At 44.6% G+C, this 16,456-nt stretch overlaps 1 protein-coding gene across 4 annotated transcripts in view; it reads right to left on the bottom strand.

Annotated features, from left to right (window-relative positions):
• tgfb3 (transforming growth factor, beta 3) overlaps positions 1-14,804 on the bottom strand; it is a 73,335-nt gene extending 58,531 nt beyond the window's left edge. For all 4 annotated transcript variants that reach the window (XR_013579419.1, XR_013579418.1, XM_078561942.1 and 1 more), the window contains exon 1: positions 14,142-14,804. Coding sequence is in view for 2 of the 4 variants with exons in the window: in XM_078561942.1 (XP_078418068.1) it covers positions 14,142-14,487 (346 nt within the window). In the remaining 2 variants the exon portion in view is untranslated. The remainder of the gene's footprint in view (positions 1-14,141) is intronic.
• Between the last annotated feature and the right edge of the window lie 1,652 nt (positions 14,805-16,456).

Genomic DNA, 16,456 nt, shown 5'->3' with positions numbered 1-16,456 from the left:
GCCAATGGATGTTATCTACTTGGACTTCCAGAAGGCCTTTGACAAGGTGCCGCACAGGAGGTTGCTCAGTAAGATAAGAGCCCATGGGGTTAGAGGCAAGGTACTAGAATAGGATAGAAGATTGGCTGTCTGGCAGGAGGCAGAGAGTGGGGATAAGGGGGTCCTTCTCAGGATGGCGGCCGGTGACTAGTGGAGTTCCGCAGGGGTCAGTGGTGGGACCACAACTTTTCACTTTATACACTTAATGATCTAGATGAAGGAACTGAGGGCATCCTGGCTAAGATGGCAGATGATACAAAGATAGGTGGAGGGACAGGTAGTATTGAGGAGGCGGGGAGGCTGCAGAAGGATTAGGACAGGTAAGGAGAATGGGCAAAGAAGTGGCAGATGGAATACAACGTGGGGAAGTGTCAGGTCATGCACTTTGGTAGGAAGAATAGAGGCATAGACTATTTTCTAAATGGGGAGAGAATTCAGAAACCTGGAGTGCAAAGGGACTTAGGAGTCCTAGTCCAGGATTCTCTTAAGGTTAACTTGCAGGTTGAGTCGGTAGTTAGAAAGGCAAATGCAATGTTGGCATTTATTTCGAGAGGTCTAGAATATAAAAGCAGGGATGTGCTGCTGAGGCTTTATAAGACTCTGGTCAGACCACATTTAGAATATTGTGAGCAATTTTGGGCCCCGTATCTCAGGAAGGATGTGCTGGCCCTGGAGAGGGTCCTGAGGAGGTTCACGAGAACGATCCAAGGAATGAAAGGCTTAACATATGAGGAACGTTTGAGGACACTGGGTTTATACTCGATGGAGTTTAGAAGGATGAGATGGGGATCTGGTTGAAACTTAAGAATACTGAAAGGCCTGGATAGAGTGTACGTGTGGAAGATGTTTCCATTAGTAGGAGAGACTAGGACCCGAGGGCACAGCCTCAGAGTAAAGGGAAGACCTTTTAGGACAGAGATGAGGAGAAACTTCTTTAGCCAGAGAGTGGTGAATCTATGGAATTCATTGCCACAGAAGGCTGTGGAGGCCAGGTCATTGAGTGTATTTAAGAGCGAGATAGATAGGTTCTTGATTGGTAAGGGGATCAAAGGTGACGGGGTGAAGGCAGGAGAATGGGGTTGAGAAACTTATCAGGCATGATTGAATGGCGGAGCAGACTCGATGGGCTGAATGGCCTAATTTCTGCTCCTATGTCTTATGGTCTTATGGAAGGATTCGGGGGGTTTTATATATACAATAACAGATACCCGGGAGTGAGTTACAGACTGGAATCTAATTGAGGGGCTTGGGGTGGTTTATATACAGAATAACAGATACCCGGGAGTGAGTTATGGACCGGAATCTAATCGAGTGGTTCGGGGGGGGTTTATATATAGAATAACAGATACCTGGGAGTGAGTTACAGACTGGAATCTAATCGAAGGGTTCAGGGTGGTTTATGTATAGAACAACAGATACGCGGGAGAGAGTTACAGACTGGAATTTAATTGAGGGGCTTGGGGTGGTTTATATATAGAATAACAGATACCCGGGAGTGAGTTACAGACTGCAATCTAATCGAGGGGTTCGGGGTGGTTTATATTTCGAATAACAGATGCCCGGGAGTGAGTTTCAGACTGGAATCTAATCAAGGGATTTGGGTGGTTTATTTCTAGAATAACAGATACTCGGGAGTGAGGTACAGGCTGGAATCTAATCGAGGGGTTCAGGGGGGTTTATATATAGAATAACAGATACCCGGTAGTGAGTTACAGAATGGAATCTAATCAAAGGGTTTGGGGCAGTTTATATATAGAATAACAGATACCCGGGAGTGAGTTACAGACGGGAATCTAATCGAGGGGTTTGAGGGGGTTTATATATAGAATAACATATACCCGAGAGTGAGTTACAGACTGGAATCTAATCGAGCAGTTCGGGGGGGTTTATACATAGAATAACATATACCCGTGAATGAGTTACAGATTAGAATCTAATCAAGGGGTTTGGGGGGATGTTTATCTATAGAATAACAGATACCCGGAATGTGAGTTACAGACTGGAATCTAATCGAGGGGTTTTGGGGGGGTTTATATATAGAATAACAGATGCGCGGGTCTGAATTATAGACTGGAATCTAATCGAGGGGTTTGGGGTGGTTTATATATAGAATAACAGATACCTGGGAGTGAGTTACAGACTGAAATCAAATCAAGGGGTTCAGGGTGGTTTATATTTCGAATAACAGATACCCGGGAGTGAGTTACAGACTGGAATCTAATCGAGGGATTTGGGTTGTTTATATATAGAATAACAGATACCCGGGAGTGAGTTACAGACTGGAATCTAATTAAGGGATTTGAGTGGTTTATATATAGTATAACAGATACCCGGGAGTGAGTTACAGACTGGAATCTAATCGAGGGGTTCAGGGGTTTATATATATAATAACAGATACCCGGAATGTGAGTTACAGACTGGAATCTAATTGAGGGGTTCGGGGGTGTTTATATATAGAATAACAGTTACCCGGGAGTGAGTTACAGACTGGAATCTAATCGAGCGGTTCGGGGGGGTTTATACATAGAATAACATATACCCGGGAGTGAGTTACAGACTAGAATCTAATCGAGGGATTTGGGTGGTTTATATATAGAATAACAGATACCCGGGAGTGAGTTACAGACCGGAATCTAATTGAGGGATTTGAGTGGTTTATATGTAGAATAACAGATACCCGAGAGTGAGTTACAGGCTGGAATCTAATCGAGGGGTTTGGGGGGGGTTTATATGTAGAATAACAGTTACCCGGGAGTGAGTTACAGCCTGGAATCTACTCGAGGGATTTGGGTGGTTTTTATATAGAATAACAGTTACCTGGGAGTGAGTTACAGACTGGAATCTAATCGAGGGGTTCGGTGGGGTTTATATATGAATAACAGTTACCTGGAAGTGAGTTACAGACTGCAATCTAATCGAGGGGTCCGGGGGGTTTATATATACAAAAACAGATACCCGGAATGTGAGTAACAGACTGGAATCTAATCAAGGGGTTCATGGGGGTTTATATATAGAATAACAGATACCCGAGAGTGAGTTACAGACTGGAATCTAATCGAGGGGTTCAGGGGGGTTTATATAGACAAAAACAGATACCCGGAATGTGAGTTACAGGCTGGAATCTAATCGAGATATTCTGGTGGTTTATACAGAGAATAACATATACCCAGGAGTGAGTTACAGACTAGAATCTAATCGAGGGGTTTGGTGAGTTTATATAGAGAATACAGATACCCGGGAGTGAGTTATAGGGTGGAATCTAATCGAGGGGTTCGGGGGGTTTATATATAGAACAACAGATACCCGGGAGTGAGTTACAGACTGGAATCTAATCGAGGGGTTCGGGTAGTTTATATATAGAATAACAGATACGCCGGAGTGAGTTACAGACTGGAATCTAATCGAGGGGTTCGGGGGGTTTTATATATAGAATAACAGATACCAGGAAGTGAGTTACAGACTGGAATCTAATCGAGCGGTTCGGGGGGGGTTTATACAGAGAATAACATATACCCAGGAGTGAGTTACAGGCTAGAATCTAATCAAGGGGTTTAGGGGGGTGTTTATATATAGAATAACAGATACCCGTGAATGAGTTACAGACTAGAATCTAATCAAGAGGTTTGGCGGGGGTGTTTATCTATAGAATAACAGATACCAGGAATGTGAGTTACAGACTGGAAGCTAATCGAGGGATTTTGGGGGGGTTTATATATGGAATAACAGATGCTCGGGTCTGAGTTATAGACTGGAATCTAATTGAGGGGTTCGGGGTCGTTTATATATAGAATAACAGATACCAAGAGTGAGTTACAGACTGGAATCTAATCGAGGGATTCGGGGTGGTTTATATTTCGAATAACATATACCAAGAGTGAGTTACAGACTGGAATCTAATCGAGGGATTTGGGTTGTTTATATATAGAATAACAGATACCCGGGAGTGAGTTACAGACTGGAATTTAATTCAGGGATTTGAGTGGTTTATATATAGAATAACAGATAACTGGGATTGAGTTACAGTCTGGAATCTAATCGAGAGGTTTGGTGGGGGTTTATATATAGAATAACAGATACCTGGGAGCGAGTAACAGACTGGAATCTAATCGAGGGGTTCAGGAGTTTATATATAGAATAATAGATACCCGGGAGTGAGTTACAGACTGGAATCTAATCGAGGGGTTCGGGGGGTTTATGTAGAGAAAAACAGATACCCGGAATGTGAGTTACAGGCTGGAATCTAATCAAGATATTCTGGTGGTTTATATATAGAACAACAGTTACCTGGGAGTGAGTTACAGACTGGAATCTAATCGAGCGGTTCGGGGGGGTTTATACATAGAATAACATATACCCGGGAGTGAGTTACAGACTAGAATCTAATCAAGGGGTTTGGGGAGGGGGGGTGTTTATATATAGAATAACAGATACCCGGGAGTGAGTTACAGACTGGAATCTAATCGAGGGGTTTTGGGGGGGTTGAAATATAGAGTAACAGATACGCAGGTCTGAATTATAGGCTGGAATCTAATCGAAGAGTTCGGGGTGCTTTATATATAGAATAACAGAATCCCGGGAGTGAGTTACAGACTGCAATCAAATCGAGGGGTTCGGGGTGGTTTATATTTCGAAAAGCAGATACCCGGGAGTGAGTTACAGACTGGAATCTCATTGAGGGATTTGAGTGGTTTATATATAGAATAACAGATACCCGGGAGTGAGTTACAGACTGGAATCTAATCGAGAGGTTTGGGGGGGGGTTATATATAGAATAACAGATACCCGGTGGTGAGTTACAGAATGGAATCTAATCAAAGGGTTTGGGGGGGTTTATATATAGAATAACAGATACCCGGGAGTGTGTTACAGACGGGAATCTAATCGAGGTATTCTGGTAGTTTATATATAGAATAACAGATAGCCGGAAGTGAGTTACAGACTAGAATCTAATCGAGGGGTTTGGGGGGGTTTATATATAGAATAACATACACCCGGGAGTGAGTTACAGACTGGAATCTAATCGAGCAGTTCGGGGGGGTTTATACATAGAATAACATATACCCGTGAATGAGTTACAGAGTAGAATCTAATCAAGGGGTTTGGGGGGGTGTTTATCTATAGAATAACAGATACCCGGAATGTGAGTTACAGACTGGAATCTAATTGAGGGGTTTTGGGGGGGTTTATATATAGAATAACAGATGTGCGTGTCTGAATTATAGACTGGAATCTAATCGAGGGGTTCGGGGTGGTTTATATATAGAATAACAGATACCTGGGAGTGAGTTACAGACTGGAATTTAATCGAGGGATTTGGGTTGTTTATATATAGAATAACAGATACCCGGGAGTGAGTTACAGACTGGAATCTAATTGAGGGATTTGAGTGGTTTATATATAAAATAACAGATACCCGGGAGTGAGTTACAGACTGGAATCTAATTGAGGGGTTCGGGGGGGTTTATATATAGAATAACAGATACCCGGGAGTGAGTTACAGACTGGAATCTAATCGAGAGGTTCGGGGGTGTTTATATAGAGAAAAACAGATACCCGGAATATGAGTTACAGGCTGGAATCTAATCGAGATATTCTGGTGGTTTATATATAGAACAACAGTTACCCGGGAGTGAGTTACAGACTGGAATCTAATCGAGCGGTTCGGGGGGGTTTATACATAGAATAACATATACCCGGGAGTGAGTTACAAACTAGAATCTAATCAAGGGGTTTGGTGGGGGGTGTTTCTATATAGAATAACAGATACCCGGGAGTGAGTTACAGACTGGAATCTAATCGAGGGGTTCAGAGGTTTATATATCGAATAACAGAGACCCGGAATGTGAGTTACAGACTGGAATCTAATCGAGGGGTTTTGGGGGGGTTTTTATATTGAATAACAGATACGCGGGTCTGAGTTATAGACTGGAATCTAATCGAGGGGTTCGCGAAGGTTTATATATAGAATAACAGTTACCCGGGAGTGAGTTACACACTGGAATCTAATTGAGGGATTTGAGTGGTTTATATGTAGAATAACAGATACCTGAGAGTGAGTTACAGGCTGGAATCTAATCGAGGGGTTTGGGGGGAGTTTATATGTAGAATAACAGTTACCCGGGAGTGAGTTATAGACTGGAATCTACTCGAGGGATTTGGGTGGTTTTTATATAGAATAACAGTTACCTGGGAGTGAGTTACAGACTGGAATCTAATTGAGGGATTTGAGTGGTTTATATGTAGAATAACAGTTAACCAGGAGTGAGTTACAGACTGGATCTAATTCAGGGATTTGAATGGTTTATATGTAGAATAACAGTTACCCAGGAGTGAGTTACAGACTGGATCTAATCAAGGGGTTCGGAGGGGTTTATATATAGAATAACAGTTACCTGGAAGTGAATTACAGACTGCAATCTAATCGAGGAGTTCGGGGGGTTTATATATACAAAAACAGATACCCGGAATGTGAGTAACAGACTGGAATCTAATCGAGGGGTTCGTGGGGGTTTATATATAGAATAACAGATACCTGGGAGTGAGTTACAGACTGGAATCTAATCGAGGGGTTCGGGGGGTTTATATATACAAAAACAGATACCCGGAATGTGAGTAACAGACTGGAATCTAATCGAGGGGTTCGTGGGATTTTATATATAGAATAACAGATACCCGGGAGTGAGTTACAGACTGGAATCTAATCAACAGGTTTGTGGGTGGTTTATTTATAGAATAACAGATACCTGGGAATGAGTTACAGCCTGGAATCTAATCGAGGGGTTTGGGCGCATTTATATGTAGAATAACAGTTACCCGGGAGTGAGTTACAGACTGGATCTAATCGAGCGGTTGGGGGGGGGTTTATATATAGAATAACAGATACCCGGGAGTGAGTTACAGACTGGAATCTAATCGAGGGGTTCAGGGGGGTTTATATAGACAAAAACAGATACCTGGAATGTGAGTTACAGGCTGGAATCTAATCGAGATATTCTGGTGGTTTATACAGAGAATAACATATACCCAGGAGTGAGTTACAGACTAGAATCTAATCGAGTGGTTCGGGGGGTTTATATATAGCACAACAGATACCTGGGAGTGAATTACAGACTGGAATCTAATCGAGGGGTTCGGGTAGTTTATATATAGAATAACAGATACCCCGGAGTGAGTTACAGACTGGAATCTAATCGACGGGTTCGGGGGGTTTTATATATAGAATAACAGATACCCGGAAGTGAGTTATAGTCTAGAATCTAATCGAGGGGTTCGGCGGGGTTTATATATAGAATAACAGTTACCGGGGAGTGAGTTACAGGCTAGAATCTAATCAAGAAGTTTGGGGGGGTTTATATATAGAATAACAGATACCCGGAATGTGAGTTACAGGCTGGAATCTAATCGAGATATTCTGGTGGTTTATACAGAGAATAACATATACCCAGGAGTGAGTTCCAGCCTGGAATCTAATCGAGGGGTTCGGGGGGGTTTATTTATAGAATAACAGATACCCGGTATTGAGTTACAGACTAGAATCTAATCGAGGGGTTCGGGGGGGTTTATACATAGAATAACAGTTACCCGGGAGTGAGTTACAGACTGGAATCTAATCGAGGGGTTCGGGGGATTAAATAGACAAAAACAGATACCCGGAATGTGAGTTACAGGCTGGAATCTAATCAAGATATTCTGGTGGTTTATACAGAGAATAACATATACCCAGGAGTGAGTTACAGACTAGAATCTAATCGAGGGGTTCGGGGGCGGTTTATATATAGAATAACAGTTACCCGGGAGTGAGTTACAGACTGGAATCTAATCGAGGGGTTCGGGGGGTTTATATAGAGAATAGCAGATACCCGGGAGTGAGTTACAGAGAGGAATCCAATCGAGGGGTTCGGGTGGTTTATATATAGACTAACAGATACCCAGGAGTGAGTTACAGACTGGAATATAATCGAGGGATTTGGGGGTGGTTTATATATAAAATAACAGATACCCGGGAGTGAGTTACACACTGGAATCTAATCGAGGGGTTCGGGGGTTTATATACAGAATAACAGAAACCCGGGAGTGAATTACAGACTGCAATCTAATCGAGTGGTTCGGTGGGGTTTATATGTTAAATTATAGGTATCCAGAAATGAGCTGCAGGTTGAAATTTGATTGAATAGCTCGAGTGATTTTATATGAATATTCCTCTATATATATTATGGATATATAATATATTGTATTGTTTTATAATATATACAGCAGTGTTATATCCAGTGTAATGCCGAGTTCCCCATAAGAGACTGTTAGATCAAGTTGAAGTTCATAGAATTGAAAGCAAATCATCAGCCTGGTTAGCAAATTGGTTAAACAGCAGTGGACAGCGAGTAGGGATAATGACCAGGCACTCTAATTGACAAGATGTGACTAGTGGTGTATCGCAAGGATCTGTGTTGCGCCCTCAGCTATTCATTGTACTCATTAACAACTTAGATGAGATAGAAAGCCACATATTCAAATTTGCTGGGACACAAAGATGTGTGGCTCTGTAAGCAATGTCAATGGAAACGTAACATTACAAAGGGATATTAATACATTAAATAAATGAGCAAAACTATGGTGGGGGAGATGGTGGTGTAGTGGTAACGTCACTGGACTAGTAATCCAGAGCCCAAGCTATTGGTCTGGGGACATGAGTTCAAAGCTGGTGGAATTTAAATTAAACAAATAAATCTGGAATATAAAGCTAGTCTCAGTAATGGTGACCGTGAAACTATCATTGATTGTCATAAAACCCCATCTGGTTCACTAATGTCCTTTAGGGAAGGAAATCTGCTGTCCTTACCTGGTCTGGCCTACATGTGGCTCCAGAACCAGCAATGGATGACTCTTAACTGCCCTCTGAAATGGCCTAGGAAGCCAATCAGCTCAAGGGCAATTAGGGACGGGCAACAAATGCTGTCCCTTCCAACAACGCCCACATCCCATGAAAAGAATAAATTAAAATGGATTTCAGTGTAAGCAAAAGTGACATCATCCACTTTGGACCTAAAGAGGATATTTTCTAAATGATGTGAAACTAGAAACAGTGGAGGTCCAAAGAGACTTCGGGTTCAGGTACACAGATCATTAAAATGTCATGAACAGGTACAGAAAATAATCAAAAAGGCAAATGGATTGCTGGCCTTTCTATCTGGAGGACTAGAATACAAGGGGGTAGAAGTCATGCTTTAGCTGTACAAAGTCCTGGTTAGACCACACTTGGAGTCACTGTGAGCAGTTCTGGGCACCACACCTTACAAAGGCTATAAACGCATGGAATAGTTACAATACAGGAGGCCATTCAACCCATTGTATCTGTGCTGGCCCTCTGAAAGAGCAATTCACCGAGTGTCACTCCCCCACCTTTCTCCGGTAGCCCTGCACATTTTTCCTTTTCAGATAATGATCCAATTCCATTTCGAGAGCCTTGATTGAACCTGCCTCCACTACACACTCAGACAGTACATTCCAGGCCCTAACCCTCACTGAGTTCAAAATAAGTTTTCCCCCATTGCATCTTTTGCCAACTGCCCTCTGCTTCTCAATCCTTCCACCAATGGGAACAGTTTCTCCCTACCTACTGTGTCCAGACCCCTCATGATTTTGAATACCTCGATCAAATTGCCTCTCAACCTTCTCTTCTCCAAGGAAAACAGTCTCAACTTCTCTAATCTATCTTTGTAACAGACCTTGGAGAGAGTGCAGAGTTGATTTACAGAATGATACCTGGGACTCCAAGGGTTAAAATTATGTGGAGAGATTACGTAATCTAGATTATATTGCCTGGAATCTAGAAGGTTAAGAGGTGATTTGATCAATGTTTTCATAGGGCGAAATAGCCTACTTCTGTTCCTGTGCTGTTATTACTCTACAATGTAATATGTGCTCAGTCATACAAGCTGTGTTGTTATAATATATACATATATACAGGATTGTGATTCCCAGTAACACAGTGTAGTAATGTATAATATATATCGAAGTCTTCTATCCAGTAATGCATGATATGTTATTCTATATTACCGCAGCAGTATTATACCCAATGGGAACACCACCACCTGCAATCACCTCCAAGCCACACACCATCCTGACTTGGAAATATATCGCCATTCCTTCACTGTCACTGGGTCGAAATCCTGGAACTCCCTTCCTAACAGCACTGTGAGTGTACCTACACCACATGGACTGCAGCGGTTCAAGAAGGCAGCTCACCACCACCTTCTCAAGGGCAATTAGGGATGGGCAACAAATGCTGACCCAGCACCGACGCTAACCTCCCAAGAATGAATTTTTTTAAATTACCACAAATTTGAGCCTCTAGCATTTAATCTTGCTGCATTCTCTCAAGGTGAAATAAAATAAGGTTTTTCTTAAATATGGTAGAGGACAATATATGAAGATGAAGCCACTGATATATAGTTTTCACAGAATAATGGGTACAGTTGTGGAATCCAATCTGCAGCGCAATAAGAAGAGTCCCAGAATACATTAATTAATAACTGGAATAAAAACAGAAAATGCTGGAAAAACTCAGCAGGTCTGGCAGCATCTGTGGAAAAAGAAAGTTAACATTTCAGGGCAATGACCTTTCACCAGAACCTTTGTGACAAGAGGTCATCAGCCTTTGAATATTTTGCTCTTGAATTAATAACTGGAATTTGAAGTATTGGGGAGGATGTTATCAGCTTTTTCCTGATTAGTTATAATTTCAGGAGATGGGTGGGAATTCTGTGTTAAATGGGGTTTCCAGCCAAGTTATAGGCTGTGATCAGGGGAATCAGCAATTCAGAATTGTCGTGGGATCCCCAGAAATTGAAGATGATCCCGGACACCCGCTGTGCACAAACAGAGCAGGAACATCACAGGGGCCATTAAAATGAAATGGTTAATTACTTATAAAAATATTGGACACGGTGAATAAAGACTATTTGCCTGACAGTGGAGAATGATTCAATCAGGAAACCAGGTCGTTTGTTTTCAATTGGTGGGTACAAGGATGGGAGCATCACATGGCCAACAGCAGGAGAGTGTAGGTGGGCAGTCATGTTGGAACCTCCGTGAATACATCCAGACTTTGCAATCCCTTTCAGAGGGCCTGATTTTACCATCTATGTCACATAATCACCACTCTTGTAAAAAGAGAGCTTTCCCACTTTCTGTGAAAACCACACAGGAGGATTATAAATCTTAAATCTATGAACACTTCCCATCAACTTTTTCTGTTAAAATTCCTATGTCAACATTTCTGCTGGAAAATCCCGATGTAAACTTGTCACCTGTAACTCCTCCCCCAATGAAGGTACCTCAGCGCCACCACTCGTGGCACGGTGTAATTACATCCTTGTCAGTTTACATCGGCAACATCCACGGCCAAGATAGCAGAATTTATCATGGAAATGCAAAAATATGGATAGAATGTAAGACTTTAAAATTGGGAATGAAAGATGTCACTGAACCTCTGGTCTAATTATCTGTGCCCTCTTAGGCGGTAGGCAGAATAATCGGGGCAAGACAGAATGTGGAGTTGAGGCCACAGTCAGATCAGCCATGGTCTTACTGAATGGTGGAGCAGGCTCGAGGGGCCGAATGGCCTACTCTTGCTCCTAATTCATTCGGTCGTATGTTCTAACTCCACTTCATTTTAGGGCCACGCTTACATTGAATGCAATGCTACAGGAGATTGACTGGTATTAACAACGAGAATGTCCTGTACAATATGTGAATTCTGGAATTACAAACACTAATATTTCAGCCAGCACTTTCAGAATTAGCTGCAACTGAGTTACAATAAACAACCTCCTATTGGAGAACTCTAGCCCAATGACAGAGCTGAGCTCAAAGCAATGACAAGAGCCCAACCCGTCCCAGTGATGGGGGCTTAACTGAGGATTGGGAAGTGAGACTGGATCAGGTGCCAGCCCAGCTGGGTCAGGGGTCAGGATGAAGCAAAATAGGGAACCTGTGAGGAAATGGCTGCCGAGAATTGATCAAAACGTATTCAGTTCGCAACCTGAGAAGTTGCTGTTTGTCCGTCCATCACCCTTCAATGTTTGATGGGGCCGTGTAGGGAGGAGCCTGATGTCAGTGTGGAGAGTTCTTGTCCCTGTGTGGAGAGTTACGCCCAGTGTCAGTGTGCAGACTCTCACATCCAGGTTCTCGGGGCTGGGGGCCAGTGAGCAGGATATTCGGTGAGGCTGCTGGTCCTTCGATCAGCCTCAGCTTGGCAGGGGAAAGGCTACACAATGGTTTAGAAATAGGATCCAGCAGCTGAATGCAGTAATGTCCAGCCTGATTCACATCCTGCCAAGTCTGGTGAAATGGCAGTCTGCTCCCTCTACTGGCTGCCAGCCTCTTCTGTGCAAGGAGACCATGCCATCCGGATCCAGGTCTTGGAGGATAGGAGCCTCAGCATTAAAACTGGCACAGGCACAGGGTGACAGGTACAGGAAGGATTACACTCAGTCAGTACGGGCACTTGGCTGGGCTCGGGGTTAACATTCGTTCTCACCGAATGTGTGAGGAGCTCCCACTGAGGGAGCTCTGTTTATGAGAAACTCACACTTGGAATTCAGTCACACACTGTGCATAATTAACAAAACATTAAATTTAATGGGCAGATCTTCACATAAAAAGCACATCAGAATGCCCGACAAGGGTGCAAATAATGGATCCTCACTGAGACAACACATTTCAACATATCTCTTATACTTAACCCGTGCTGTACCCGTCCTGGGAGTGTTTGATGGGGACAGTGTAGAGGGAGCTTTATTCTGTATCTAACACCGTACTGTACCTGCCCTGCGAGTGTTTGGTATGGACAGTGTAGAGGGAGCTTTACTCTGTATCTAACCCCGTGCTGTACCTGTCCTGGGAGTGTTTGATGGGGACAGTGTTGTGGGAGCTTTACTGTGCATCTAACCCCATGCTGTACCTGTCCTGGGAGTGTTTGATGGTGACAGTGTAGAGGGAGCTTTACTCTGTATCTAACCCCGTGCTGTACCTGTCCTGGGATTGTTTGATGGGGACAGTGTAGGGGGAGCTTTACTCTGTATCTAACCCTGTGCTGTACCTGTCCTGGGAGTGTTTTTCAGTAGAGTTATGGGTGATCTTCAGCATTAAGTTTGGTATTTTCATATATATATATTATTGACATAACTGGATATTAATATCAGTTGATCTCTTCTATTGGACTAGCTGTGTATATGAAAAAATTCCTGTGTATACACATATGAAGGTAGCTGTTAATATGGTAACCTGTGTAACTTGGCCAGTATCTTATCCTGAACCGGTCATTATCAGATTGTTGTTTGTGGGATCTTACTGTGCATAATTTTGTGATCGTTTGCTGCATTACAACAGTGACTACACTTTAAAGGTATTTCCTGTATTGCACAGTATTTTTGGGGTTGTCCTGAGGTGGTGACAGGCACTCTGCACATCCACATTTTCCCTCGCTGTCAGTGTCAGGTCAGTTAATCTGCCCAGATTTAGTGTGGCTATCACATGTGACCTTTTGATTTGTACCCTGTGGGGTCAGGGTTGCCCTGTGACATCTCCCTGTGCCTGTCATTCACCCTCTCTCCCTGAAGAATACAGGATCTGCAGTTTCAATAGAGGCCTTTCTCTACTACATTGAATGCTGGGACTGGCTGACCACCATGATGCCCATCTGCTGTCCAGCAGGAGGGGGAGATACTGACCAGCCCCCCCATGGACCAGCATCAACAACAAAGGTGGGGGAGGGCAGCCAGAGGAAAGTCGATTGAGGGGCGAGGGGATTACAGTAACAGTGAATGTCACTTTACCCAGGACCATATCCCAGACAGAGCTGCCACTGTTTAACCATGACTGGCACCATCCAATGGATGAAAATCTAAATCAGAATTTGTTCTGTGCGCCTCAATTATTGTTTCCTGAGTGTGGGAGACGATCTGCTCACCACATCCCCATGAGTTAGGAGTGTGAAGAGGTTGTTTTTTTTTCGCTGTTGCTCCCTCACTTTGTGACCGAATATGTTGGTAACTTTTAGCTTGGAGGGTTTCTCTTTCTCTCTCTCTCTGGGTCACACTTACTGTCCACGGCCGGGCCCTGGATCATATCAAACTTGTACACCTCCTTGGCATAGTACTCGAAGTCGGTGTTGTGAGTAACGCAGCTTTGCTCCCGGTCTCTGCCCAGTTCCTGCAGTAACTCGCGGGTGCTGTTGTACATGGCCAGTACCTGGACTGGGACCTCGGCCGGACTGGCTTCCTCAGGCGGACTGGTCAGTCTGAGTTTGCTGAGGATCTGTCCCCTGATGGCTTCCACTCGTTTCCTCTTGATGTGCTCCGTGTCCAGGGTGGTGCAGGTGGAAAGCGCCCAAGTGACAGCCACTAGGTCGAAGGCAGTCAGGAGAAGCAGCAGCCTCTGTACACACATGGTCCCCGCTCCCAGGTCCAGCAGGAACCGATCCCAGGCGCCGAGCTGCTGCCCCCCGCACTCAGACAGACAGACAGATCCCCGCCTGCTCGGCACCACAAACTCTCCCAGCACTTGCTGGCTGTTCGCTGCTGCTGCTGACGGGCTCCCGGCTCCCCTGTTCCTCCGGATCCGCTTCTCTCTCCCTCTCTCACACACACAAGCTGCTTGTTTTAAAGCGGGGAGACCGACCTCCCCGGAGTCCCCACCGCGATATCGGCTGCAAAGCCCCTTGGCCAGGCTGCAAACTCCCTCTCTCCGATCCTCTCTCCCTTTCCCCAGCCTCGCTCGCCCCCTCACTCCGGCCTTTTATATCCCGGGTCAGTGACGTTCCGGGAGGGTTGGATTATTCAGGCCTGTCCCTGATGACAGCGTCATCCTCCAGCAGCACCCCCTGGATAGACTAGCAGGGAGGGAGACACAGGAGGGATGGAGGGAAAAGCAGTGTCACAAACACACGCTGTGTTTCAGGCACATTCACAGAATGGCCAACAAAGCACAAAAATACTAGAGGAATTCAGACAATTCCCTCCCATTTCCAGCTCTCATCCCTTCCCCTCCCTCCCTCCCAGAATCAGGACAGGGCTCCCTCTCCTTGCACAACCAAAACCAAAATTGCTGGAAAGACTCAGCAGGTCTGACAGCCTCTGTGGGGTGAAAGACAGACTTAACATTACCACATGCGGACTCGAAACGTTAACTCCGTCTTTCTCTCCACAGACGCTGTCAGACTTGCTGAGTTTTCCCAGCATTTTTGGTTTTTGTTTCAGATTTCCAGCATCCGCAATATTTTGTCTTTATCAGGGTTCCCCTCGATCCACCTTCCACCCCAGCAGCCTCCACATTCCACCCATCCTTTCCACCACCTCCAGTGTAGTGCCAACACCAAACACATCCTCAACTCCCTCCACTCTCAGCATTCTGAAATATTTAGCTGACAGCTGAGAGGGAGGTGAACTCTCTCTCCCTTATCTGCAAGGGCAGGCTGCAACTCCTTCTGTGTTGGAGAGCTTCCATAAACTGAACTGGACCAGCCACATAAATACTGTGGCTACAAGAGCAGGTCAGAGGCGGGGAATCCTGCGGAGAGTAACTCACCTCCTGACTCCCCAAAGCCTGTCCACCATCTACAAGGCACATGCCAGGAGTGTGATGGAATACTCCCGGCTTACCTGGATGAGTGCAGCTCCCACAACACTCAAGAAGCTTGACACCAACCAGGACAAAGCAGCCCACTTGTTTGGCACCACATCCATTCACTCCCTCCACCACCGACGCACAGTGCCAGCAGTGTATACCATCTACAAGATGCACAGTAGCAACTCACCAAGGCTCCTTAGACAGCACCTTCCAAACCCACGACCGCTACCATCTAGAAGGACAAAGGCAGCAGATAGATGGGAACACCACCACCTAGAAGTTCCCCTCCAAGTCACTCACCTTCCTGACTTGGAAATATATCGCCATTCCTTCACTTTCACTGGGTCAAAATCCTGGAACTCCCTCCCTAACAGCACTGTGGGTGTACCTACACCACATGGACTGCAGTGGTTCAAGAAGGCAGCTCATCACCACCTTCTCAAGGGCAACTCGGGATGGGCAATAAATGTTGATCTGGTCAGTGAAGCCCACATCCCGTGAAAGAATAAAAAAATTGGCCCTCCAGCTTTGAGAGTCCACCCACCATCCTTGGTTGGTCAGAGCAAGCCTGCCCTGTGGCCACTAGTTGGTCAATCCATCAAAAATCAATGTCGGTTGCTGCTCCCAACATGTTATGGGGTTGGGAGCTGTATATGACCCTGACATCAGGGTCCTGAGCCAAACCAGAAAAATCTGCCCCTGTTTCTCTCTCCACAGACACTTCCAGACCTGCTGAAGATTTCCAGCATCTGCAATATTTTGCTCTTGTAGAAGCCCAGATATAATGAGA

The sequence above is a fragment of the Cetorhinus maximus genome, chromosome 18, assembly GCF_964194155.1.
Source record: "Cetorhinus maximus chromosome 18, sCetMax3.hap1.1, whole genome shotgun sequence".
In the NCBI taxonomy this organism is placed as follows: domain Eukaryota; kingdom Metazoa; phylum Chordata; class Chondrichthyes; order Lamniformes; family Cetorhinidae; genus Cetorhinus; species Cetorhinus maximus.
The sequence above is the reverse complement of the archived record's forward strand: the minus strand, read 5'-3'. Positions and strand labels throughout refer to the sequence as shown.